The 26,698-nt window shown below is 50.2% G+C and overlaps 1 protein-coding gene across 2 annotated transcripts; it reads left to right on the forward strand.

Annotated features, from left to right (window-relative positions):
* Positions 1-334: 334 nt before the first annotated feature.
* Positions 335-23,189, forward strand: EDN3 (endothelin 3). 2 transcript variants are annotated; one of them, XM_046679333.1, is made up of 5 exons: positions 335-726; positions 1,348-1,636; positions 18,176-18,337; positions 19,402-19,493; positions 21,595-23,189. In XM_046679333.1, the coding sequence occupies exons 1-5, from the start codon at positions 675-677 to the stop codon at positions 21,597-21,599; spliced, it is 600 nt and encodes a 199-aa protein (XP_046535289.1). In that variant the 5' UTR covers positions 335-674; the 3' UTR covers positions 21,600-23,189. The 2 variants fall into 2 exon arrangements, with proteins under 2 accessions (XP_046535289.1, XP_046535288.1); XM_046679332.1 differs by having other exon boundaries at positions 19,416-19,493.
* Positions 23,190-26,698: the final 3,509 nt, after the last annotated feature.

Raw genomic sequence — 26,698 nt, forward strand, 5'->3', positions numbered from 1 at the left:
GCAAGGGTAAAGTGTCATTAGTGAACACTGAGAAATGCTGCTCTCCCTGAGACCCCGAGATGAAAGATAGCCTTTCTACGCAGCCTTTTCTTTCTCCTATTGTTCTGGGGGTGGGGGCCGCAGGTTCTGGAACAGCAGAGCTGCAGGGGTCAGGGAGGGTGAGCCCGTGCGTGCGCGTGTGTATGTGTGAGTGTGTGTGTGTGCGCGCGTTGCCTTCCGGCAGCTGTCCCGGCCCCCACCCCACTCCACTCCACCCCACCGCACCCGGCCCGGCGCACCGCCCCCGCCCCTCGCTGTGCTGGGTGCGCCACGGGCCGCTGCGCTCCTGGCCGGCTCCCCCCGCGCCTGGGAGGCGACCCCCGTGCGCCCCGGGTTCAAAGGCCCAGCGCGGCAGCTCCAGCCCCTCCGGGGGGCGGGGAGGCGAGGGGGGTGGTGCAGGAGCCAGAAAAGCCCGAGCCCACAGCCGGCCTGCCCTGCGCAGGGATGGGCAGCGCGCTGTGAAGTTTGTGATCGCCGCGGCCAACTCCTGGCCGGAGTCCGGAACACAGCGAGCCAGTGGCCGGCCTCGAACCCCCACAGCTGGAGACGAGGCCAGCTTGCCCGCCCCGAGCGCCCTTTCGCGGCCACAGGCGCCCGTCTTCCTGACCCGGTGCTTCCGCGCCTGATCGGGGTTCATGGAGCTGGGGCTGTGGTTCCTTTTCGGGCTCACAGTGACCTCCGCCGCAGGTAAGCGGGAGGGGCGGCGCGCCTCTCCTGGCGCGAGCGCACACAAAAGGACCCTCGGATGGGGGGCGCGGAGAAGGTGTGCATTGCGGGGAACAGTCTATTGCCTGGGCTAGCTACCCCTAGAGGCGCCTGGAGTAGGCTGGGGGGGTCAGAAGTGAGCGCGCAGACTACCCCGTGCCCCCTGGAGGTTGCAGTCCACGCAGGCTGGAGACCCTGTGGCCCCAGGCCGACTTGGTCAATTATTCATGAAGTTGGGAACTTTTCAAAAAGTTTGCAAACTATTCAGAAACTGCAAAATGATTGCAAAGTTTGCAGAAAGTGTGCAAAATGCTGCAAGTTTTCAACGGGTGCAAATAGCTTGCAGACTTCGCAGAAAGTGAAAATAGCTTGCAAGCTTTTCGCCAAGTATGCATATAACTTGCAAACTTTTCAGAAACTGTGCACATAGCTTTACAGATTTTTCAGAGCCCTTGGCATAGCTTGGAGACTTTACAGAAAGTGCAACCAGCTTGCAACCTTTGCAGAAAGTTTGGCTGCCCCCTCCCCAGTTTTTTGGGAATAGTGGGTGTAGGAGGCCTGCATGCTCAAGAGCTCAGGGGCTCCTCAATCTGCCTCCTGCAGGATTGGTGCCTCACCCCCAGCCTGGGGACGCTGGCAGGAGCGGCGCACCCCTGGGCCCCCCAGCAGACAGATCTGAGGGGGACGTTGAGGAGACTGTGGCCATGATGGCAGTGTGGCGTCCAAGTCCCAGAACCCTTGTGCAGGAACCAGGACCAGCTCTGTTTGGGGAACAGGAGGTCCAGGGGGGCCCTGTGTCCCGCCGAGCCAAACGCTGCACATGCTTCACCTACAAGGACAAGGAGTGCGTCTACTACTGCCACCTGGACATCATCTGGATCAACACCCCTGAGTGAGTCTGCCTGGGGGTGGGGGACATGACTGAGAGGCTGGGCTCCCTCCTGGGCCAGGCCACATCTTCATACTCCAGAGGACCTGGTCCTGCCCCAGCCTGGTCAGCCTGGAGCCTGCCCTGGTATAGCCTTCAGCTCTTGCTGGGGTCTCCTGCCAGCTCAGGTCCAGTCTGCAGGTCAAGGATGTGACCCCCATCCCCTTTAAGTGTCTGGCCCAGAAGAAACCCAATCCCAGAGTTTCTGATTCGGTGGAAGGGGTAGCCCTCCCTCCCAGTGAACTAGCTGGCCAGAGCAATTAGACACCTGAGAACTAGTCCCTCTGAGCCTCTTTCCTGAGACAGAGGAAGCCCCGAAAGTTATCTCCTGCCCCAGGGGCTAAGTGGGCCTGTCCCCTCTCCTGACCCTGCCAGGCTGCAAGGAGTTTTCATTTCCTTGAAAGCAGCCTGCTCTCCAGGGAACACAGGGGCAGACTTGGCAGGGCCTGGTGGAACCTGCCCAGTCAGGGTGAGACTCCACGGGTGCCAATCAGGCTTCTTTCCTCCCAGGAGAGGACTGCCGACCGGTCCTCCCATGGGCTGGCTTCCGTTGCCCGCTGTGGTCCATTGCCACAGCCACAGGTGGCCTCTCCTTCTCCGCTCCGGTCCTTAAGAACTCTCTTCCTGTGGGACTGAGGCGGTACCCCCTGGTTAGTCCTGGCTCTGCCTTGCTGTAAGGTCGGCCCTCTCGGAGGCCATGGGAGAGTGCTCTGCCATGGGGAGGAGCTGACGGCTTCCCTGTTCGCTTACTCAGCAGTGGGGAACCCCTTCTGCAGAAACCTCATCCTGCAAACAGCCTTCTGGGCTGTGCCTTCCAGATCTCTCAAGTCTGCACTTGGACCAAATGTGTCTACGCTCCATTCCCTACATGTTCTTGGGATCACTGGGGTCTCCTACTCGGACCCGGCTAGAGATTCTTACCGAGGAGCTGCTTGCGAACGGAAATCCTTGGCCTAGAAAGGTGACTTTGCTGCTGTGTTTAGAGCCACCTTGAATCATGTCCCTCATGGTTTCCTTCATCCCCAAGCCCATTAACCTCTCAGCTCTCTGGGTGGCGGCTTCAATGGGCTCACTTACCCACCTTGTTTCACGGACACCTCGAGAATGAAGTGCAAAGCAGGGTAAACCTGAGAGGTCGGATGTCCTTCAAAGCAGGTGGCACAACTTCTAACTACACGAGGTATAGATCTGGAAAGGCACGCCCTTTGCATGGCAGACAGGGCCGGCTTCACCGAGCAGGCTGGATTTCTGGGGCTCAGAAGGACCACGCTCTGTTTAACGTTCTGGGGTCACTGTCCTGAAATTCCTAACCCTTTATGAAGCAGAGGCTCCGCATTGGGATTTTTATCCTGGGCTCCACAAATTATGCAGCTGATCCTGATGGCGGAATTTGCCCGCTGGCCTGTGTCTGGTCAGGCTCCTCGATGTTCCGTCAGCCCACAGTAGGGAGAATGGGCTGCCCTCCCTGTTCTCCTCCCGCTGTCCTTTCTGGAGAAGATAAAAGTGGTGTGTGTTGGGGGAGGGCCCCTGGGCAGGGCTGCCATTGATCGCCTTCTCTTCTCTGACAGTGATCAGGGTCACCTTTTCTTACAGCCCCATCACCCTGACACTTGTTCTTTCTGATTCTTATCCTCCTGGCATCGTGATCTGACCAAATTAGCTTCACAGAAGCAGGACCCAGGGCTGTCAACAGCGGCCCTGAGTCTTGCCTTGGCTAGATCCCAATCTGTGATTCTGGAAGGAGAAAGAGGAAAGCCAACAGAATTCAGGGCAGGGGGCCTGGGGCTGAGAGATGGAGACGGGAAGGAGAGGACCTGGGGACCACCTCCCTTCTCTGCCTGTTGCCAGGCCCTGAGCACTGGCTCAGAGGAACCATCCGAGGGGCCAAGGGAACCCCCTGCGACCCGTCTGAAGTCATTTCTCCTGATTTCGGGTTGTCGCGTGTGGAGATACGGATGGAGCCTGGCTCTGGCTTGTTCCAGGCCAGCCGGCTTGCTCACGCTCCCTCCTGGGTGATTTACCTCTTCCCCGCCTCCCTGGCCCTGATTCGTTTTAAACACTAGGAAAGAAGGATTAAAGATGGTGTTTGGGAGTCCCTCGAGCTACGTGGGAAACAAAAATGACAATAGCCAGACGAGTGTTCTGAAGTTAGACAAGCAAAGTAACTTTTATAAGGAACACTTTTCTGGATGGTCCTTCTCTTTCTTCCTTTCCTTCTTTCCTCCCTCTGTCCCTCCTTCTTTCCTTTCTTCCTTCCTTCCTAAAACTCTCTGTTGATATGTAGACAGACAGGTCCATTTGCTATCTTTAAAACATCTTGGACAAGATAGCAATGTGAGAAAATGGGCTTGAGATAATGGACCTTTGGAGAAATGAAAGAATCAGAACAATTACTGAATTGAGGGGAGGGGCGATGGTGGTGTGCGACGAGGCCTTTTCCAGGTCCTGTCTGCCCTCTCCTGGCACAGATCCACCTCTTGAGGGTCTCCTTCTCCCCCTCTAGCTGTCAACCTCACTCCTTCAGCAGACTCTCCTGGTCTCTCGCATCTTCTTCAGGGTGTGATTTTCAACCCGTGCCTGCCGCTGGCTGCTCTGGGATCTTGGAGTCTTGATCCTTATGCCTTACTTGAAAGTCTTGAACTTGGGGTGACTTTCAGCTTTTGGTGTCTTTCCTCCTACTCCCCCTCCAGTTGCACAGAGATAGACTCAACCATCCTACTCTGTCTTGGAAGGACGTTTTCAAGGTTGCAGGCACTCTATGCGTATGGTCCTTATACTACATTTAAGGACCTAAAATGCTGCAGGAGGAATGTAGGGAATTCCCGAGAGACCCATTCTGCATCTCTGGAAAGTGAACGTCTGGTTAAGGTTCAGGAGACCAGTCACTCCCTGAAGTGTCTTCCAGGTACACGATCTGGGGTTCTCTGGTTCTTCCACATTCTTCTACACACTTAGCTCTTCTGGAGCTGAGTTGGTCAGCCCTTTCTGCCAGCACCCAGCGGTAGTAGTTGTGGCTGGTCTCCTGGTGACTGTTGCTTAAGTCCTGCTGCCTGGTGATTGTTCCTCATCTTTGCTGTCACTGAGCTTCTAGTCTACAATGCTTTCTCCCACAACTGAGGCTTCTTGTTCCAGGGTGCGCGATGCTCCCCAGAGGCTGCGCATCCCTGCAGACGTGTGTGGGAGTGTGGCTTTTTCTGGAGATGTTGCCCGTAACTTCCATCATAACCTCCGGAATGTCCATAGCCCCAAAGAGGAGCCGGGTGTGTCCTTGCGCATCTACACTTCTTCCCCTGCAGAGGCAGCTGCCATCACAGCTAGTCCACAGGACTGTGGGGTTCTTGTGACTCTCCTTGGCCATGTTAGGAAGCCTTCACCCACCAACCCTCCCCCAAACAACCCCACCGTTGCCAACAAAAACAAAAACAAAACTCCAAATCATAGGAAAACACATCCTATCTTATGGTCATGGCAAATTTGCCAAGAATAAGATAAGAAGGGGAGAGGGAGGAACAGGTAGGCCCTGTGCTTGTGTATTTGTACACTTGGGGCTGTTCTCCATGAGTACACTTGCAAAACAGAAGCATCCTATGATGTAGTGGGGGATCGTGTTTATCAGGGTCTCCAGAGAGACAGAGCCAACAGGATGTGTCTGTGTGAGGATGTATATGTCAATATAAATACACACAGAGAGAGGAGTTGATGTTGCAGTCTTGAGTCCGAAGGCATTCTGGAGGCAGAACTCCTTCTTTTTTAGGGCAGCTCAGTCTTTTCTGTTAAGACCTTCAGCTGATTAGATGATGACCACCCACATTGTGGTGGGTAATCTGCTTTATTCAAAGTCTACTGATTAAATGTTACTCACATCCAAAACATACCTTCCCAGCAATATCTCAACTGGTATTTGACCAAATATCTGGGTACCGTGGCCTAGCCAAGCGGACATGTAGAATTAACATCACAGCGCTGTCAGTTCTAACTATACCCCAGAGCCGGCCAGCCCTTCTGTTCCTGCCACTGCACACCTGGCTGGAGAGTGAAGCCAGTCCATCAAATGACTGATGGAGCTGCAGGACACCCAGCAAGGAGCTCCACCTTGTTTCTCCCCACTTTGGTCCCTAGAATTGAGGAAACCTACCATCTGTTATCTCCAAGGACATAACGAGGGAGGCATTGTGATGCTATGATGGTGACCGTGTTTTCCAAGTGAAAATCTGAGACACATGGGCTGACAAGTAGGAGTGTGTTTATGAAAAGCATAGTGCAGGATGTTTGAAATCATGACTGTGGTGGAAAATCTGGGAGCTACAATCTCTACTCACAGGAAGACTCCAGACCCAGGAGCTCTGCCCTGTGTCCTGGCTCTGACTTGCCATGTGGCCTGGGGGTGGTGCCACCCTCTCTCTGCACCCCCTATGCAAGGTGCAGACATCAATCTGACTCTAAGACGGTGACCTAACAAGGTAACCAACCTGGCCACCCCAGCACTTGAAGCATCTCAATCCAACAGGAATGACATTTGCTTTGGGTTCTTTCCCTCCTCGAAGTAGAGTAAATAATAATAATAATAATAATTAACAAGATATTTAACTTTTATTTTAACGTATTGTACTACAAAAAGGCAACGATTTAACAGATTCATTTTTGCCCTCTGTGTTGTTCAGGAAAGCATGTCAGCACGTTTCCAAGAAGGGAAATTCCAAATTTTAGAACATCCCAGTGAATGGATGGATCTGGTACCCCAGCCTCCTGCTGATGTGGGGACAGCTGTGCTTTCAGGGACCCCGGTAACAGTCACCTGACCAGTGAGCCAGGACTGGGAGTATTGTTGCTGAAGATGCAGCTGTTGAGGCAGAAGGACAGAGTGTTTCTGGCCCTTGTGATAATCATGATGATGCAGATGACGGTGATGACGGTCAACACTGACGTTGACTGTGACTCCTATGAGTAAAGATGGGTGAGGATGATATGAGAAAGCACATGGGACGCGCTCAGGACAGTGCCTGGACTCTAGTGGACACTCAGTACTGCAAAGAAATGACCCTAAAGATAACTATGCAACCTCTGGGCCTGCATTGATCCTTCTTGGGCCAAGGCCAGTGGTCCTGTCTGCTGTGTCCCATTCTGTGGTTGGAGGATGCCATTGAGTTAGAACGTTTTTCACAAGTACTGTTGAGTCTGGCCTCCGTGGACCACCAAACCCTGGTCTTGCCCAGCCTCCTGGAGTAACTCTGAGCAAACCTGCACCCTCGGTATACTACGGTCCTTCAGTACTTGATGGTGCTTGGTGGACGGTCTATTGGTATTCGATTTGCATAAGGTTTACAGCCGCTGGGAAAAGGTGTGCCTGGCTGCCTCTGCTGCTGATAAGCAGCTTGATAAGGATGATGGTGGCCAAAGGTTGTTCTAGGCTAGAGGAGAGTTCGTCCCACCCTTTCAGTCCCTCTCTTCTTCTCCCTCAGCTCTGTAAATAATTGGAGTGTTTGAGGAACGGGGCACAGTGTTCTCTGCAGGCACTGGCCTGGAGCTCCCTGTTAAGTGGTGAGGTAGGAGCGGTGACTAGGATCTGGCAGCTGAGAATAAGTTGAGTGATCTGTTTAGAACCTCTTTGTTAAAGGCCTCACGGTGAAATATTGGAAAAGGGTCTGTGTGCATTCTTATGTTCTTACCCGGTGAGTCCAGCAGAGTAAAAATAATCCTTGAGATTGGCAGAGTGAGGACCCCAAGGGGCCCTGGGACCCTCAGACCCTCATTTCCCATCTCACCCAGCGCTGCCCAGGACCTAAAGGGTGGGTCACCAGGAAGCAATCCCAGGAAATACTGTGGACATCTGTTTATGAAAAATGGTAAATAAACAAGGACACATAAGAGAAGATGGTGTCAACCAGACTAAAAATTATCTTGAGCTCAGGGTTCTGACTGATCATGGACACCATGTAACGTTTCTGTGTCCTCCTTGGAAATCTAGGATGTGTTTAGATCCCAGTTCTGAGTTTGAGTAGCCTCTCTTAGAACATTTTTGCAGCTTGATAGGTCCTTTCAAGTTTAAGGGTCTTGAGGCTAAATGTCTGAGTTTATTGGGAAGGTCGGCTCACTCAAGGTGACCTTCCCGTTGGGCTCACTCAGACCCAAAGCCCTCTTTTCTGCCCCAGCGTGGGCGTGAGGAGGTGAGGGGTATCTGGGAGCAGAGACAGCTCAGTTGAATTGCCGCCGATCCCCACACGATAAGAGCGGCTCGAGACCAGGCAGCAGTTGGATTTGCAGCAAAAAACTTGGGACAAAGAGGTTGTGACCCTATGTGACCCAGGAGAGAGAATTTGGATTTCTGCTGGATGAAAGGGATGTCATAGCTGGGGACTTGGCCTTAAATCTGAAGGCAGATGAAAGGCTCTGACATCTCTGGTGAGGTTTGTTTCTTGCAAGAATTTAAAACAAAGGAAGCTGGAAGCAAACAGTGCTTTCCTCACGGAGGCCCCACAGCCATGGCTGGAACTCGGCGTAGCTTTATAACTCCAGCTGGATCCGCAGCATCTCAGCATGTTTGACGGGGCCTGGAGGGGGGCCCCCGTTCATAGCTCCAGGTAGCCCCGTAGAACCACTACTCAGCTTTTGAGCACATAGCCAATGGATCAGCTGTTTACCACAAGGAAATGACCCACGCTCGCTTCATGTCATGTGTTGGATGGTAACAGAGAGTTCCTTAAAATGGGACATACCACCCACACACTTTTCCTCTATTTGGTATAGGAACCAATTTGACTTAGAAGGAAAATAAATCCAGACAATGGCCACAGTGTGGATGAGCTGCTTGTCCAGACACAGTTTGGGGTGCTTCTAAACTGCTCATCCGCAAGTCTCCCTGGGACAAGCAGGACAGGGCACCCAGTTGCCTTTCTCCTCTGCCCCAGCTTGGAGTCTTAGGAGCCGAGAGCTTTTGGAGAACTTGGTGACTTTCAAAGACCTGGAGACACAGGCCTCCTCTTCTGTTATGGCCTTCTCAGGGCCAACTTAGCAGGAGGTCTTAATAAACAGTAGTAACTCTAGAGCAGGGCAGCCAGGCAGCCCTGTGCCCCAGCCCAATAATCTAAAAAAATGGAAACAGATTCATTTCATGAGTGCGTGAGAAAGGCACAGAGGCTGATGTGGCTGAGATGCCACTGTTCTTTCTCAGCAATGGCATGAATGGCCCATGGGCAGACAGTTTCACCCACAACTTGGGGAGTGTAAAACAGCTCTACCAAAAGTCAGAAGCAAGCCAGCAAGAAAGCAGAGGTGTACGTATCTTTCCTGGATTTTTATAAATCTGATCTCCGTGGGTTTCTTGCGGGGCTGAGAATGGGGTGAGGCAAGTGACGTGCTCCCTCAGGGCAGACTTGAAGGAGGCACCAAAAAGTCGGTAGCAAAGATAAAGACAAGTTAATGCCATATTTTCAAAAATCAAAATTATTGCAAGAATTTCATGATTAACAAAATATCAACATTTTTAATAAAGGCAGAATCTGACCCTGTGCTTGCCCGACTTGCCTCCCTGCCTTACCCGAATCCTGGCCCTGGGTTCTCGTTGGGGGATAAAGTCTGTATTTCTATTGGGACTCAAGACTTCTTAGTTTGAGGTAAGTCCTCGGTCAATCAGAGCTCCCAAAAGGACATGACGCAAATACATGAGCGATAAGATTAGGAGGAAAATGAAAGTGTCTTTATATCATTGCAATGGCAAGTAGACTTTTGTTCAGTAGGATTTTCCATCCTTACGGTGAATTCTCCTAAGAATTCGCAAGGGTGTCTTCTCTTGCTTTCTCTGGATTATTTAAAGGGACGCATGATGAAGTCTTTATTTTTTTTTTATCCCTCTGCAAATACCCCCATCCTTAAAAAAATACCTACTCCTTGTTTTACCCCTTCTGTTTCCACTGCTGGGAACTATTTTGAGCCACATCTGTCTGCAGCTTTGCATAAAGTTATAATGAGGCCGTGCCAGACAGCCGTGGATTTCCATGCCTACATTCGACCTGGAATTCATCAGGGTCACTGGGGGTGGGGGAGAGAAACTCTAGCTTAACTCATATGGACACATTTGGGCTGTACCAGATGGAGGGGAGACCAGCTAATCTGTAGGATTCCGTGGATGGATTCCTTCCCCGTATATCGGAGGTGTTTGTTTCCCTAACTTTTTTTTGAGCTCTAAGTCTTGAAGATCTCAGCCTATGCAACAAACGCAGAAGCGTTTTTCTGTTGTTCTCCTTTCCTTTGACCCTGTGCTGCTTCTAGATATCTTCCGTGCGTGTGTGCCTGTGTTAGGGAAGAACATGGCTGTGTTCCAGTGAGCTGATAGGATGATAGTCTGTGGCTTTGGGGTTATTTTTAAGCTCAGTTATATGGTAATAGGGCGTGGAAGAGTGTCAAGAGTTTAGGCCAAAGCTTTCTAAATACATTTGGTGGGTCCAGGAACCTCGTGGCTTGGGCAGGGCAGGCCACCCATATTTGGCTGTGGTTTGATTGCTGCAGTGAAGGGCTAGGGCCTTCTCCAGCAGTTGTGCTGTTTGGAGACAGTCGAGTGACAGTGAGGGAGTTTGAGAATCTCTAGGTGGAATTTGGAGCTGGACGGACCTTTCCGGAGATCCAGCCCTCTCATTTCTCAAGCCCAGAGGGAGGGTGCTCAGCTGGGGACTCAGCCAGCGTGGCTTCCATTTGGACGAGAAACCTGGGTCTGCCAGCCTAGGGAAGCCTCTGGTTCACCCCGATGCCTCACGCATCTGTGCCGCCTGGTTTCTCCATCATGGCTCTGCTGTGACCTGTCGGAGTTGTTATCAAGACGCAGTTCCTCCACTTCAAGTACTCTGGAGACCGTATTCTCTCAAGGGAAACCCTCCAGGATGGTTCTGCAATTGAGGACAGCAATAGCAGAAATCCAGTCAATCAGCCAAGAATTCTAAATGTTTGGGAGATTGGGCGTGGCCTAGAAGTAATGGCTAATTTGCACTTCATTCCTTCCTTCATTCACTTAGATATTTATTATTAAGATAGTGAGGCATTATTGAGCACCCATTCTGAGCCAGACAGTGCCTTGGGTACCCTGGGTGCAGAGGTGAACAAGGCAGAAATGATCAGTGATTCCAGCTGGACGAAGTCCAATAGTTGCTGACCCTTGGGGACAGGAAGGAAGCCACACCTGCAGCATAGGTGAGGAAATGACCCCTGTTCTTGGGTCTCATTGGTGGGGATCAGTGTTCAACATTCTCTTTGAAAATGTATATGATTCTAGTAAAACTTCCACACAGCCAAGTCCTGAATAAACCCAAAAGTTGAATTTTGGGGGCGGGGAGGGGAAGGGACATCTTTTAAAAAAGTAAACCACCGGGGCTGGCCCCGTGGCCGGGTGGTTAAGTTCATGCGCTCCGCTTCGGTGGCCCAGGGTTTCACTGGTTTGGATCCTGGGCACGGACATGGCACCGCTCATCAGGCCATGCTGAGGCAGCGTCCCACATGCCACAACTAGAAGGACCCACAACTAAAAATATACAACTATGTACCGGGGGACTTTGGGCAGAAAAAGGAAAAAATAAAATTAAAAAAAAAAAAGTGACCCACCAACCTGCAGCCCATTGCTCATTCTTCTGACATTTTCAAATACACTGGGATCATTGGCTGTTCCCGAGGCCTGTGTAAGGAGGACTTTCCACATTGGTAGGTGGTTGGATGAGCAATCTTGGGGTCTTCTGACTTAAAGATGCAAAGATTTTCTGCAGCAGAAGTAAAGCTACAAATTGCCAGTTTTATGGTCACTTTATGTTGTTTGTGAGTGTAAAGTTTGTGTGATATTCTTTAGAACCAGAAAGTGTGTGTATGTTTTCTGCTTGTATAATGAGGTCACTGAGGAGCTCTATTTCCTGGCCTGTCTTTCTTTGCTGGAGGTTAGAAGTGTACCCTATAATTGTCTGGCATGAGGCCGGGCCCACAGCAGACTTTCACAAGCATTTGATAAATGGACAAGGAATAAGTTTGCTTGAGAATAAGACTTCTTAGATGGTTAACCAAGTGTCTGGAGGCTGGGGTCTGGGCATCTTGGAGTGATACGCTTGCTTCCACTTGCCCAAAGGGCAGTATGCTCCAAATCAAACATTTCACAGTGGGCACACCTGGGAAGAAAGGACTCCAGCCAGCTTAGTTTGCTGGGTTTTGTCCTGATTCTCAGTGCACTATTTTGTGTTTTGTTGCAATGAAGAAAATCTCTACTTGTCCCTGGCAACTGGAGAGACTCCGGGTCTTTCTATTAAACCCAAGAGATCATGGTTGCAGTAGTCTCAAGAAATGAGTTCTCAGGGTCTGCTAGAGGTCCCTGGTTGCAAGCAACAGAAACCTAGTCTAGCTAACACAGCATCAAAGAAGTTTATTGGAAGGACATGGGGTAGCCCACAGACGGGGAGTAGGAAGAAGCACCAGGCTCAGAAAGGAGAGGTATCAGGAGAGGACTGAGGGTCCCAGGGCACGATCGAACAGGGTGGACCCACCTGGCAAATAGCAGCTCCATAATATTTTCCTCCCCCCCACCTTTTTTTTTTAAAGATTGGCACCTGAGCCAACATCTGTTGCCAATCTTATTTTTCTTCTTCTTCTTCTTCTCCCCGAAGTCCCCCACTACATAGTTGTATATTCTGGTTGTAGGCCCTTCTAGTTGTGCTATGTGGGATGCCGCCTCAGCATGGCATGATGAGTGGTGCCATGTCTGTGCCTAGGATCTAAACCAGCGAAACCCTGGGCTGCCGAAGCAGAGCGCGCCAAACTTAACCACTGGGCCATGGGGCCGGCCCCAGCAGCTCCATAGTATTTTCTGATCTGGAGTTGTTTCCCTGGGTTGTCTTGGGAGAGAGAGCCCAATTGACCCACCCTGGGTCACATGAGGAAGGTGAGGCATGCTGATTGACAAGCTCACCGAGACCTCACAAGGAAGGAAGGATAATTCCCCCTGGGAAAGGTAAGAGCTTGGATTCCAGGAGACAAAAACAACCATCGTTGGCCCCAGGCTCTAGAGAATTCTGGGCTTTTAAGTGCTCTGAGAGGGGTACTCCTGTCTCTGAGCTTGTGTTCCCCTTTGCCTCTGTGCCTTTGTGCACAGCGGGGGGTCCACTGGATGTTTGTTGAAGTGAATGGATGCTTTTATAAGCCTTTGAATCGTCAGCCACTTCCTGTACTTACTTCATCCTGTCTTACTGTTAGAACAAAGTTCTTAGCTGGCAATTCTTTTTGATTAAGGTTACAAAGATAGTAGATGAAGGTGAGCCACGCTTTCTTCCTCACCCAAGAAGCTATTTCTACGCTGGGGAGAGCGAGTGAGTGGTGCCTTCTAAGGAAGGAATCTAATAAAATCTGAAATTGAGCCGTAGTTAGAAAGCGTGTTAGAGTCTCGAGGTTGTTTGTCCTGGGAACGGTTGGAGGTGGTATCTGATGACCACTGGTGCCTGGCAGCTGGGGGCTGCCTCCTGCCTGTCTGCCGGTGGGAAACAGTTGTTTCTCCTCCTCTCGGCTGCAGGACAGGTCAGCAGAGTCATGCCTTCTGTACAATATGTCCCCTGGGCCCAAAGGCAGTGTTGCCTTTGCTTTCCCATTACGGAAGGAAAAATGTGAACTGAAGGAAGACAGATCACCAACTTGGCATTCTGACTGTGAAGCAGGAATGTTCTGTTTGTTGGGGAGACAGTCAGAACTTGGGCTTTTTAAAATTTGAAAACAGCTACCTTTATAAAAATAGTATTAAGTACTAATTTTGTCACTGTGTCTTATGGCCTGTCTGGCCTTGCTTTATGGCACAAGCCACTAGACCAGTGGTTGTAAACTCAGCTGTCAGTGAGGGCCTGACAGGTAGCAAAAGTGAGCAAAGAAGAACAGGTGTACAACTTTTTGGGAGTGGTGTACACTGGGGCAAAACGGAGCGCTTGCGCCCAGTCTCTGACTTGATTCCTCAGCTCCAGACAATTGCTGCCATGTTGGAGTGTGGGGTTAGTGTTAGTATAACTTCTGGTTGTTTGAGAGAAGCTGGAAATGGGATGTTTGTTTGAAAATTTCAGATTAAAAAAACCGCCTGTTGATGGGAATGAAGCCCACGAAATGCCAAGTTGGCTGACCTCTGTACCAGGTTAAAACTTTGTGTACGGGGCCCCTTGTCGGTCTGGTTCATGGATTTCCTCCCAGAATCTAGTCCAGTGCCTGCACATCGAGAAACACTCAGCAAGTGTTTGGTGAATGCTGTTTAATGGGGGAAAAATGGAAACTGGGTTTTTCAGGGAATGACAGTTTGGTAAACTTTCCCGAGAATGTAGGATTTGGCCAGGGAAGTTCCTTTCGCTGCTTTTGGCGGGCCTTTGTAAATATCTGTATCCCTCTTTTAAACTTCAGGTGTAGAAGCAGGTGTCCTGCTCAGAAAGGTGGAGATGGTTCGTTCATTTATGAAAAGCCTATGCTGAACTTAAAAACAGAATCTTAAAAAAAGAAGTCAGCTTTCCTTACTTAAATCTTTTTGTAGAGAGAAATCAAGTGCTCTCAGTGTGAAGCTGCAGATGAAGAATGAAGATGGGAGATTTGGAAGTTTAATATTTAGTAACATTTATATGTGACATTTGGGGAAAAGTGGTAAATAAGGAACACTGTGATAAATAAGCCTCTGACATCACCATCACTCATAAGGGTTTGGTGTAATACATAATGAATGTTCTGAACACATACATTGAGGGACAATTTATTACACAAAGACACACAACACTAGACATTGCATATGTAAGTATGCTGGAGGGGTATTCTGTTTTGTCTAAGAGCAGTTGAACTGATCTTCTCATCTGCTTCTCTTTTGTTTGGAACTCTGTGTTATAACTGCGACATTAACCATGGAAGAGCTGCCCACTTTTACGAAGAATTCTCCAAACCCTTCTGTAGAACGGTAGGCTAAAGCAATTGGTCAGAGAGTGCTGGTTAAAGGTTCTGGGCCAATTTAACTTCATTCACGTGGTTCCACCATTAGGTCATTCCAATTCACTGTTCAAGAAACAGCAAATGACAAAGGACTTCAAGACAACGGAAATACAAGTGCTTATTAGACAAGCAGTGTTGAATGACTGATCGGCCCAAAGGAGGTGGGGCAAAGAGTAGCACTGCTGTGCCGTGTGGCACTCTGGTTCCTTATTACTCCTCTTTATTACTTAGTCACACATCTCAAATGCAGACCTGGTAGATGGGACTTTTCTGCCTGATACAAGTCTCTCAAATTTCAAGACCAAATCAGCAACAAGAGCAGCTAACGTTAATTCACTGCCAGCTCTTTGCTAAGTGTTTTTCATGCAGTGCAGGGTGTCATTTAATCTGTTGACAGCCCTTTTGTAGATCAGGAAGCTGTCAAGAGGGCAGAGTGATCATCGTGTAAGTGCTTTACGACATCATAATGGCACTACCTGGCAGTCTTTCTCTGCGTGCTGTGTACCTTGCACATACCTCTATATATTGGCTTGTAGTCTTTCCTGTACCTGTTTTCACACCCCAGTAGCATGTGAACTGCTGGAGGCACAGACATGCATATGCCTTTCTGTATCCCAATCCCTCTCAGAATAATACTAAGTGTATACACAGTGGATGCTTGGCAAATGTTGGAGTTCTTTGTCATGATTTTTGTGGTTATTGAACTTTTTAGGTTGGAAAGAATCCAGTCTTGCCACACGAAATTATCTCATGATTAACTACCAGCTGCTCAGTTAACAGTCTTCATTTGCTCAGCCTCATGCTGGGTCCGTGGCAGGTGCAAAAAAAGTAGAAGACCTGCCTTCTGCTTGTGAGGAGCGGTGATCCACTCTTAGCCTGGACAAGAAAGAGCCTGCCCTGGGCCCTGAAGGTCAAGGGCTCCTGTGACCCTCTCTGGCCACGTCTCCTTCCCCACTGCAGGGAGTCTATGGGACTGAAAGCTATATACCCCTTCTTCTAGACTGTCTCCAGGTATTCAGGATCCTGAATTCCTTACCCAAATGTCCCCAAGCCCACTTCCAGCATCTGTGCAGGTATCGTCCAGGGTCTGACAGCCGGGGATGGAACAGGGCTCCAGGCACATCTCCCTACCTGCAGGGTGGCCAAAGGGGTGGCTGCTTGGAGGATGGGGGCAGATAGAGCTTGGGAGGGCCTCCCCATGGCAGTGGATGAGGCCCCCTTGGTGTGGGATGGGGCAGAAAAGAAGAGAAGGTACCGAATCTCCTTGGGCTGCCATGTTCCAATACAGAAGTCCAAGGAGGCCCAGAATCCCAAATTCAAGCCGGAACTTCCAAGGTGTTTTGAAGCCATATTTGCTCAGGTAGGAGGGTAGAACTGTCTTATTTAAGAGCCTATCAGGTTGATTTAAAACCTTTAAATTTTCTGTCTATGGGAGGTGGGCTTACATTGGAACTGGACCTCTTGTCGGGGCGAGCCCTCCTGTGGTCTGGACCGTCTCTCAAGTCCTCTGGTTGCTCACTTCTGTCATGCCCCCCACTCCCTAGGTCAGCCAGTAGAGCGCACACATGATGGGACACCTCCGGGCTTCCTGCCTCAGCTCTGCTGGGGGAGGGGAAGGGCTGTGCCCCTCTGTAAACGTGCTTTGGGAATTGCAGGGGCTCGTTGGCACACTGGCTCTTTGCACTTGGCTGCTGGGACAGTGCTCAGCATTGCTCCACTAACAAATACCAAGTTGCCCGGTTTCCTTGTGTTAAACACTTTCGAGTGTTTTCACTGAAGGCGAGCAGCTCTGCGCGTGCAAAAGAGTAATCAGCTGACAGCAATTTCAAAATTGCAGGTCTTGCTGTTGATGGAAAAATGGGAGTGTTGTTCCTCCTTGTGTGTAATTTTCACCAAGAAATGGGGGACTGGGTTTAATGTCAACATTTCGAGATTTAATGTGGTCCTATTATTGGAAAAATAGACCTTTAGCCAAATCTGGCCTCACAACAATGTCTGCCTTGTTGTGCCACCCCCCTGCCCACCATGTCCCCTTCCTGACGATAAAGGGGGTTTCAGCAGAGGTTCAGCTCCGAACGGGACTGGCCGCTGCTCACTGTCTCTGTTTTGGGAGCAGAGGCTGCTCAGCACTGGGCCCGCCTCCATCCATCCCCCACACGGCTCAGTTTCTCAGCGACCTGGAGTGGGAAGGAGCGAGGAGAAGAGAACAAGACAGAGAGGAGAGGGGTGGTTAGATTGCCGAGCTCTGGTCTCCAGCCCAGCAGGGAGGAGGTCCCTTCCAAACATCAGGTCACCGTGGGACACTCCCTCTTACCCTCCATGGCGTGTGTTTCAAATTAAAGTAAATTCAATTTCATTTATTTTGAAAATGCAGAGAGGGTGTCAGAACCTCCCCTGAGGTGATGATTGGTGATACTCTCTGGGGCTCACAGAAACCGAGGTGGGTAATCTCGAGGCCTGGCAGGAAAGCCAAGACTTATTGGAAAAGTAACTTCTGGCCACATCATTTTTCTCTAGTTATTAGTGATTTGTCCCCCAAAGCCTGTTCAGTAGTACCAAGCATGTGCTTTCAACTTTTTCCCAGTGAACTGCCTGGTAGTCTTGTCCCTTCTCTGGAGGGTGGTGGTCTGAATGCACACGAGTATAAGAAACAGATTTAAATGTTTATTGTTCCAGATGACACTATCACTCTCCTCCCGACTCCAGCCGTAAACGACATTGGTATAGTTTCGGGCTTTTTTCCCTCTGTAATAAGATTTTTCCCAAGGCTAGTTCTGTTCTCGCCTGTACCTCACAGGCCACCAAAGCTTCCTCTGATGTTTGTCTCTTCAAGGCAGTGATGTTCCAAGGCCAGAATGCGTCTCTGTGGCAGTAATTGCATTTGTCTTAATCCTATTAGCGCAGACTGCAAGGCTGATGTGCACACAGAGGACATTTGGTGCCAAGCAAGGTGGGTGCCAGGGCTGGCCTTGGGTGGCCGAGTTAGGAAGGCGTCTTATTTGTATTGATGACCAGCCCCGGGCATCAGCTCAAGGACGAAGACTGGGACTGGTATCAGGTCAACCAGAATGTCCGTGTCAGGAGTTTGAGTACAGGAAGAGAAGCCAGAACTGCCCTGGAGGGACCCAAGACGGTGGGCGTGCTTGCCGGGGTTCCGTCTTGCAGAGACGGAAAGTACGCATGTGCACGCACGAGGCGTCTGCTTGCTTCCCTCCCCAAGGGGGCTGGCTGCTGGGACAACACAGAATTTCCTCGTCCATCTCCCCCAGGTCCTCCCCATCTTTCCATCCCCTCGGCCCCCGTGCACTTTCTGGGGTGTGGGGAAACAGGAGGGTGAAGGATTCACTCCTGAGGCTTCCTAAGACGCAAACCTCAGGGAGAGGGTGTGGACGCCAATTCCTGGGACCCGCTGTGCCTGCGTCACTCACTCCCGGGTCTACTTTCTCCCACCCCCTCGCCAGCTCCACACCTGCAGGCACCCCACAAGCAGGGAGGCCAGGGTGTGCTCCTCTAGATGTGGCCCTGACCTTGCTCTGTCCTTTGCAGACAGACTGTGCCCTATGGACTGTCCAACTCCCGGAGCAGGAGGTCCGCGGGACCCTTTCTGCAGAGCCCACAGCCCTCGAAGTGGACGCTACGCTGCACTTGCGCGGAGACTGATGACAGGGCCTGTGTGCACTTCTGCACCCAAACCCGAGCTGTCGGCAGGTACAACACCCTCTCGAGTTCACTCATTTCCAGATATCACTTGTCCCCGGGCAAGGCAGGGCCGGGAGAGTCTGACTGCCCAGTGCGGTGCAGGAGGGCGCGGCGGTGTCCTGAGTGCTGTGGTCCTGCGGGCCGGGCACGGTGGGGGCTGCGTGCAGAGGAGATGCGGGCCCTCGGCTCCAGGAGGGCGGGAGGGAGCATCCCGTTCCCTTGCTGCCTTTCAGAACAAAGCCCATGATGTGGGCATGCCTGTGTCTGGTCTCCAGACGTATTTCTCCTGGGCCGCACAGCACTTTGCCAAAATCTGAGTAAGTTGCCAACATTTAAAAATTGAAGAATTCCCCACCCCCTACCAAGTGCCTATTTTTAGCTTCTTTGAAAACGGCAAATGAGACCATCTAACTCCAAATTCCCTCATGGCCGGTATAGGCTGGAATCAAGTAGGGCCACTCAGGTTTGAGGGGGACATTGTTTCCGTTCACTTGTGTTACTCATCATCTTACTTTGTGGCCCGCGGAGGAGCCTGAGTTTGAGACCCTGTGGTATACTCCAGCTGCTGGAGAGAAGCTTGTGAATCAGTGTGGACCTGAATAAATGAGCAGACCCCGGGTTTAAGTTGGTTTTCACTTAACAGTTAATCTTGTAAATGCCTCATCAACCCAGCTGGGCAGAGCTGCCCTTTAAAACCCCTTCCAAGCGCCTGCGTCGGTGGCATGGGACCTTCAGGTGCTTCCGCGTAAGTGCAAAAGAAACGCAGGTGGAGGGTGGGCTCTCAACACAGCAGGTGCCATAGTCATCAGGGACTCAGGATCTGCTGTCTTGAAACCCCAGTGCCATCCACATTTTTCTTCTTGGCTCCTTAACATCCGATGAATAACTGAGGAATGAGTCAACGCTGTACTTTGGTAGAAATCCACCCACCGTGTGCTCAGCCCTCAGAAACCGTGCGTGAGACTTGGTCCTTGGGGAATTCGCTAATGTGCTCGTTGGTGGGGAAGAGGAAGTCATAATTTGACACTGAAAAATCAGCCACATGGAAATGCAGGTTGATTCATTCAAACCAGCTCTCTCCCCACAGGAATTCAATGGCAGCAGAAAAACCTGACAAAGAAGAAGAGCGGGCCAGCGGTGCCGAGAGAGACCGGCATCCAAGAAGGTGAAGCTGCTTTCCGAGGCCTCACCTTCAGAGGCGTGGCGGATGTGTGTGGGCGGTGTCTCGTGTGAGAGGGCAGCCAGTGGGCACACCACCACGCACGGGTTGCTGTATCTACGGTTAACGGTGCTGTGGGAGATCGCCTCTGGGGCAGAGCAGGCTGAAGCTGTGGACAGCCGCTGGCACTGCCCTTCCCCGGCCAGCCCGCTGTATATCTTGGGAGCTGACCCCTCCACCCCTTGCGGCCTTAGAGCAGTGACGTCCAGCCCTGGATTCCACCTGGCCTGGACAAAGCTAGCCAGCCAGTGCTTCTTGGGACCCCCCCGCAGGCTCGCCTACCCTGGCTTATGTTTTTCCTCTGCTCTCAAAGCAACATGTGGTCTTTACAAAAAATATGTATATATATAATTTCTTCTTTTCAACAGTGATTCTGGACAGAGGTGAATTACAGCAGCTTGGCAGCAGGCCCCCCGAGTACCCCAATTCATTTTATTATTATTTTTTTTAACCTGCTTGTCTTTTATGTATGAGAGATCCTGAGGATTTCCTGCAGCCAAACTGGGTTTATTTGTCGTTCTATCAATCAGAAATCGTTATTAATGACTCCCTTACACGTCGGTGATGGGATGGTAATTTCTGTTCACAATAATAGCCTGGAGGGGGCTTGGGTTCCCACAGGAACTGATCTAGGGGAGAGCAGACTGTGCTCGCTATACAGGAGACTTTCCAGATTGGTGGCAGATGGCTTCTAGTTGTCCAGAGAGGGACACGTCAGCCTCCGTAATGACAATGGAGAGGGAGGGGGAGGGGGAGGGGGAGGGGCAGAGAGCCCAGGAGGGCAGCAATCAGGCCCCGTCGGCCCCCACATTCCCTCCTCATTCTTGCTCCTCTCTCTCTTCCTCACCTCCTCTCAGTGAGGAAGGGATGGGATTAAAGCATCCACCCACTGCATCATTTATTCATTCACTCACACGTTCACTCAGCAAAGATTTTTGTCGAGCCCCTGTGACATGCCAGACACTGTTCTAGATGTTGGGGACACCGCAGGGAACCAGGCAAAGGGTCTGCCCTCGGGAGCGTAAACAGTGGGGGCCGACAGCAAACAAATACATAAAACACAGGGCAAGACGTGTGAGGGACAGGAAAGCAGGACGAGGACAGGAAGTTTTGGGGGTGGTTGCGATTTGGGATTGGGTGGACAGGGGTGGTCTCACTGACCAGGTGGCATTGGCATAAAGACCTGAAGGAGGTGAGCGGTGAGCCAGAGGGATAAGGGAGAGAAGGGGATTTCAGGCAGGGGGACAGTATGTACAAAGGCCCTGAGGTGGCAATGTGCTGGGCATGTTTAGGGAAGGCAAGAGAGCCCTGCGCAGAGAAAGCATGACCAGGCTTTAGCTGTTGTCATTATTATTGTTCCATTGGATGTTCAGAAGATGAGACTAGAAGCACAGCTGTCTCACTGGGGCCTGGAAAGGTGGTTCTTCCAGGTGTTTATGGTTCGTGAAAAGCCCCTGTAAGAAGCTTTACTTGGGAAGAAAAAGTCTTTTTTTTTTTTTTTGGAGGAAGATTAGCCCTGAGCTAACATCTGCTGCCAATCCTCCTCCTTTTGCTGAGGAAGACTGGCCCTGAGCTAACATCCGTGCCCATCTTCCTCTGCTTGATACGTGGGACTCCTGCCACAGCATGGCTTGCCAAGCGGTGCCATGTCCGCACCCGGGATCCGAACATGCGAACTTAACCGCTGCCCCACAAAATCTTTTCTTTTAAGTCACGGGCCCCTACTTTCTTGCAAGACTCCAGGTGGTAATTCCTGGATTCCCCTTCTCAGAGCGGAAGCTGCGGCCGTCCTGAGCTTGTGATAATCAAAGATGGGAGCAGGCTGCGGGAGAGCTCCGTTGGCCACATCCTCGGGGTTATTATATTCACACCTTTCCAGGTGGATGGCAGGCTCTGAAATTGCCTAGAAGCGCTGGCAAGCAGGTTCAGGTCGAAACAGGGAAGGAGCCAGAGACGAGGCGGGGTGAGGTCCCCTTTACTAGCCAGGAAAGAGCTCTTCTTTCATAACACACCTCTTTTTTTCTTTTGCCCCCTTTCTCCAAGATAGGTTGAAGTCAAGCACAGACAGAGCCCGTAGGCTCTAGACCCGCCGTCCAGGGCTCGCCCCGCAGTGACCTCCCCGCCCGGCCGCCACTCTGCTCACTCTTTCAGAAGCCCCTGGGGAGGACGGGCCGCGGCCTCCTGTGTTAGAAAGGCCTCCGTTACTGCTCCTACGGGGGTCGCCTTTCCACCTCTTGGAGGACGAGGAATGAGTTTTGCCTGGGGGAGAAAACCCATTCAGAGGGTCCTCACTTAACAATGCACCCCACCTCGAGAGAGAATGCCCCCGTCCAAATGGCCCCGGTTTCTCTAATCAGTAAAATGATCCCAGCTGTGCCCTGGGGCCTGACACCTATGGCTCTGGTTTCATGCAGGAAATTATTTTTGGAGAAGGATGGCTCGTTGGAAAGCCACTTGCTGGCTCTCGACTTAATTTCTCTTGGAGACTAAATGGACGCCAAGCTAACTCTTGCAAATGTAAAGACATGCCCATCTTGTAATAGATGCAACGCGCAGCAGGAGTGTGCAGTCGTGTCCCCACTTAGAGCAGGCACCGGGGAGCCAGGGGGCCACCAGGCGTCAGCTTTAGTCTCGGATCATAGCTGCACAGGAGCTGATGAGTTTGAAGCTTATAGGATTTACACAGAAATTTTCAGCTGTGCTTGGTAGCCACCAAAAGAATGTCTCTCAAAAAGAAAAAAGAAGCCTGGATATTTGTGACAAGAAAAGGAGAAACTTAATATCTGCGGGTTTGAGCCCCGGGACACACAGCAGAGAGCCTGCTTTTGCTCAGTTGACTGACTTTCAGTGCCCTTTGCAGACAGTCAGGCTAATGCACAATGGACCTTGTTCCCAGGATGCCTTTGTAAAGGCGTCCGGCTGAAGGCTATTAGAGTGAATACTTGCTTTCATGAATAAATGTAGATCTTTGGGGAATGGCTTCAAAATAAGCCTCGAGCACCAACTGTTTGTAAATTATATAAATTCCTATTTATCTATATAATTGCCAACAACCGTGAACTGTAGCACCTGGCAGTTCACAGTCTTTCCCCTGCGCTCTCACCGCCGGGCTGCGATGACTGTGAGTGTCTGAGAAAGTGATTCAGTGTGTGAAGTCACCTACAGGGAGAGGCCGCCCACCTCCCCCGACACAGAGTGCACCGAGGGCCCGATGTGGAGACACTGAGGATGGTGCCTGACGGAGCGTTGGCCTTGACCAGATGTTCGATTCTCTCCGAGTCGTTTGTAAGTTATTGCAGGTATGCAAGTGAATATCTGTCTCGGGGAAATGGAGGGGGCCGATTTGCTAGCAGGATTGTGTACAGTTTAGAGAAGCAATTATTTATTGTGAAACTATTCTCTACTTCAGCTTCTTTATGCGGATCTGTTAAAAGTAAACCACTGCATATATATAGATAGATAGATAGATTTTAAATTGTGTTCTGAATCCAAACTCATATTCCTTAGAGCTTCAATTACATTTTTAAAACGCCTGTGCACGGTTTGGCTCTGTGGCAAGATGATATCTCGGAGAATAATTCATTCACTGTGCTAACATTCAGAAAATACTGTCAAATGCATAATAAAAAAATCTAAAAGTTTGCTCTGATTCGTGGGTTTTTCTCGCTGGTGTTATGTGTGTGGTTACACATCAGCTGTTCGCGGACCTCTGGAGAGGACAGAAGGGAGTTACAATTCGGGAAGCAGAATTCATCTAAAGTCAATTATGGAGCAAGGCAAGCAAGGGGCTGCTTGAATAGTAAGGAAAGAGTGGGGTTTGGGGACCGTCCGAGAAAGATGCAGCGTTCCAGGCAGTTGGGAAGGGAGGCATCTGGGGAGAGTAGGCTCCTTCCCCTGGTTCCATCCCGTTCGCCTTCATGGTCTGCAGAGCTTTCTCTCCTGACCCTGTGGGCCATGGAGGAGCTGCACCAGGACTCCAGGGAGAGGAGTTCATAGCCAGCAACCAGCAGTTGACCACATCAGCCTTTCGAATAGCGGTTTTATTCGCTTTGCTGCTCATGGTTCTTGAGAATTAGTAGCCAGAATTGACCACATTTCATTTGACCTTCTTTATTCGTTGCAAGGTTTTGAAGCTTTTAGGACTCATAAGGCATCTGTGGGGTTGGGAGTGTCGGGAAGGAGTTGGATTTTCTCCATTTTCTCCCCTCCCTTTCTCTCCCCCTCCTTCCTTCTTTCTTTTTTTTTTTTCTTTCTCTCTCTTTCTTTCTTTTGAGTCAAGAATTGGACACCGTCAGAGGCAGGGAATTGGACAAAGAGACCCAGCTAAAGAGCAAAGAGAAATCCAATCTTCTGAGAGGGTTTGATCACAGCTAATCTGAGAAAACCCAAGAGCCTCTTGTTTTAATTAAACTCACTTTAGAGAATTTTGCTTTTGATGAACTGATAGAGTTGGGTGCTGATTTACTCTGCAGGATGTGAGGCAGCACGCAAGGAGCTGTCAGCGTTGTGGAAGGCGATAACAGGAACTGGAATCCAGCAGCCCCTTTAGATGCTGCAGACCCAGAGAGAAGGAGGGAAAGAGGAAGAGGGCCGAGGAGTTCTAGGAGCTGGGAGCAGTTGAGACCCAGACGTGGTGGGCATTTCTGGAATCTGGGTAGAGGAATAGAAGAGGAGTCCACGGAGTGATGTGCAGGAGCAGCTACAGGCAGGATCTGCAGGGCCCGGTGCAAAAATCAAATGCAGGTGGCAACAGCAGAGCGTTAAACCAAGCACAGGGCCCTTCTGAGTGTGGGGCCCCGTCACCCGCCCAGGTTGCGCGCCTGTGAAGCCCAGCAGAAGGGGCTGAATCTGGGGACCTGGCTTTGCCTCCAAATTGGTGAGGCCTTAAACGGAGCCTCAGTTTCCTCACTTATAGATTAGGTGTGATAATACTGACCCTGCCTACCTCATAGCTTTATCAAGAGGTCACATTGAAAGAGACATGTATGTAGAAAGCATTTTTTAATTCTAAACTCATACAAGGCATAAGATACAGGCTTCAAGTCTTCAAAGTTTGCCCCGAACTATTCACCAGCTCCTATTTTTACGAAAAGTTTCTCATGGAAGCACATCTTTGAATTTAGAATGTTCTTCAAAGTAACAGAATTTGATTTATAGAAATTGTCAGGATAGTCAATTTCCCCCCCGGAAGACGTGTACTTTATAAATCTCAAAATTCTTTTATATGAATTCTTAAGTATTTCAAAGCTTAAGCAAATCAAGCTACCTGTTATTCAGACCATTATGAATCCACTGGGGATCTTCAGTCACTGAATATGCGATTTCTTTTTTCTTTGCTGGCAGATATGCTTAGAATTGGTGAGATCTGAGTGGTATTCAGTGCAGGAAAATTGTAGGAATTAGTAACTGTCAAAGGCCAGAATGAATGAATGCAGCCCCCCTTCTGCCAGGCGTGTCTCATCAATCCTTCCAGCATTCCATAACGATGTACTGAGTAAATGACAAGAGGGGGAGTGATAAACGGAAGAGGCAGAGGTGTTAGGAGTTCATGTCAGAGAGAATGAGTCCCGTGGGAGAGGGGAGGGCTTCCAACGAACGTGAACTTGTCACCTCCCCTTCTTTCCTTTCTCTTCCATTGCTGTTTGAACCGACCTCCATCATGATGCTACCTTGTGTCAATTCCTGTTTGTCTGCATGATTGGCAAGTACCACCAGAGTCACATCTGGCTTCCAGCTTCCAACACCGTGTGCAAGAGGCGCTTGCACCATGTGTGGGAACATCAGCCCCTTCTCATGGGCTTCCATTTTGTTCATCTCATCAGAGGTATTCACATGAGAGGGTCTCCATCTCTTCCTCCACTGTGAATCGAGTAGCAAGTGTCCCCATTGGCTCTCCTGGCATCAGATATATACCAGCCCCAGACAGGGGGTAGAGGTAGAGAGAAAACCCATCTGGACACAGAGATAAGATAAGCATCTAGCACACTGCCCTGCAACAGAAGGCACTCAATAGATGTTTATTATGCAACATATAATGAGAGGAAGAGGTGGGGTATTGACCCAGACCGTGGGTGGGGGAAAACTTGTTGGAGTAGATGAGTAAGAATAAGGCAAGCCTAGCCAAGCAATGGAGGAAGGGTATCCAGGGAAGGGGCAGAACCTGAGCAAAAGCTTGGAGAAGGATGCAGTGGGGTGCTGTGCTCAGGGAAGGCCAAGGAATGTCAGCTGTGGGTCAGGGTGCAGTGGGAGGGAGCAGATGTGGATGGAGAGTGAGAGCCAGGAGGAATTCATGACCATGTTCATGACACAAGGAGCTGCAGCCAGCTCTTTGACCCTTGAACCATCTTGGCATGCCTGAAATGGGCAGGGTCTGAACCAGCTCCCTGTATGAAACAGATGAGAATCAAAGCTGGGGCTGACTCGTCTGTGTTGAGATAGGTTTTTGTTTTGCTGTTTTCAGACACACCCCTAGATCATGCCTCGAGACCTTGCTCCCTAGTACCATCTCTGAAAGAAGGGAGGCCATGTAGTAGAGCCATTACAATTTTCTTACCTGCCAGGGCCAGGAACCTGAACATTTTCATCTCATGTGTGTTAGGTCTGGCACACACACTGTGGATGTTTATCAAATGTATGTTGAACGAATAAATACACATGTAAATATTGAGTCCTATAGAGCACAGTTCAGCAAAATTTTTCTGTAAAGGACCAGAGAGTAATAATTTTTGTTCTTGTGGGCCATATGGTGTCTGTTGCAACTACTCTGCTCCTGTGACTGGGAGGCAACCGTAGATAACACATACATGAACAGGTGTGGCCATATTCCAATAAAACTCTATTTGTCAAAACAGTCAGTGGGCAAGATTCAGCCAGTGGGCTGCAGCTTGCCAACCCCTGCTACAGAGATCTTCATCAGTAATACATTATCCATGTCTTTGTCCATCTGAAAATGTCTGTATTTTGAAATTTATATGTGATAGTTTAGCTGGGGATAGAATTTTAGGATGACAGCTGTAGTCCCTCAATTATTTGAGGATGTAGTTTCATTCTCTCCAGACATCAGTTTTTGCTGGTTAGAAATCTTCTCTAAGACCCACTGATCTTTCTGCCTAGGTAATTCATCTTTTCTCTCTGGTGGCTTTAGGATTTTC

The sequence above is a fragment of the Equus quagga genome, chromosome 12 (assembly GCF_021613505.1).
Source record: "Equus quagga isolate Etosha38 chromosome 12, UCLA_HA_Equagga_1.0, whole genome shotgun sequence".
NCBI classification, from domain to species: Eukaryota; Metazoa; Chordata; class Mammalia; order Perissodactyla; family Equidae; genus Equus; species Equus quagga.

Bases quoted from the DNA above. Each gene is read 5' to 3' on its own strand.
- EDN3 (XM_046679332.1), top strand. From the start codon at position 675: ATGGAGCTGGGGCTGTGGTTCCTTTTCGGGCTCACAGTGACCTCCGCC. The intron at 727-1,347 runs GTAAGCGGGAGG...TGCCTCCTGCAG, and splicing joins CACAGTGACCTCCGCCGCAG to GATTGGTGCCTCACCCCCAG. The intron at 18,338-19,415 runs GTACAACACCCT...CTCTCCCCACAG, and splicing joins CAAACCCGAGCTGTCGGCAG to GAATTCAATGGCAGCAGAAA.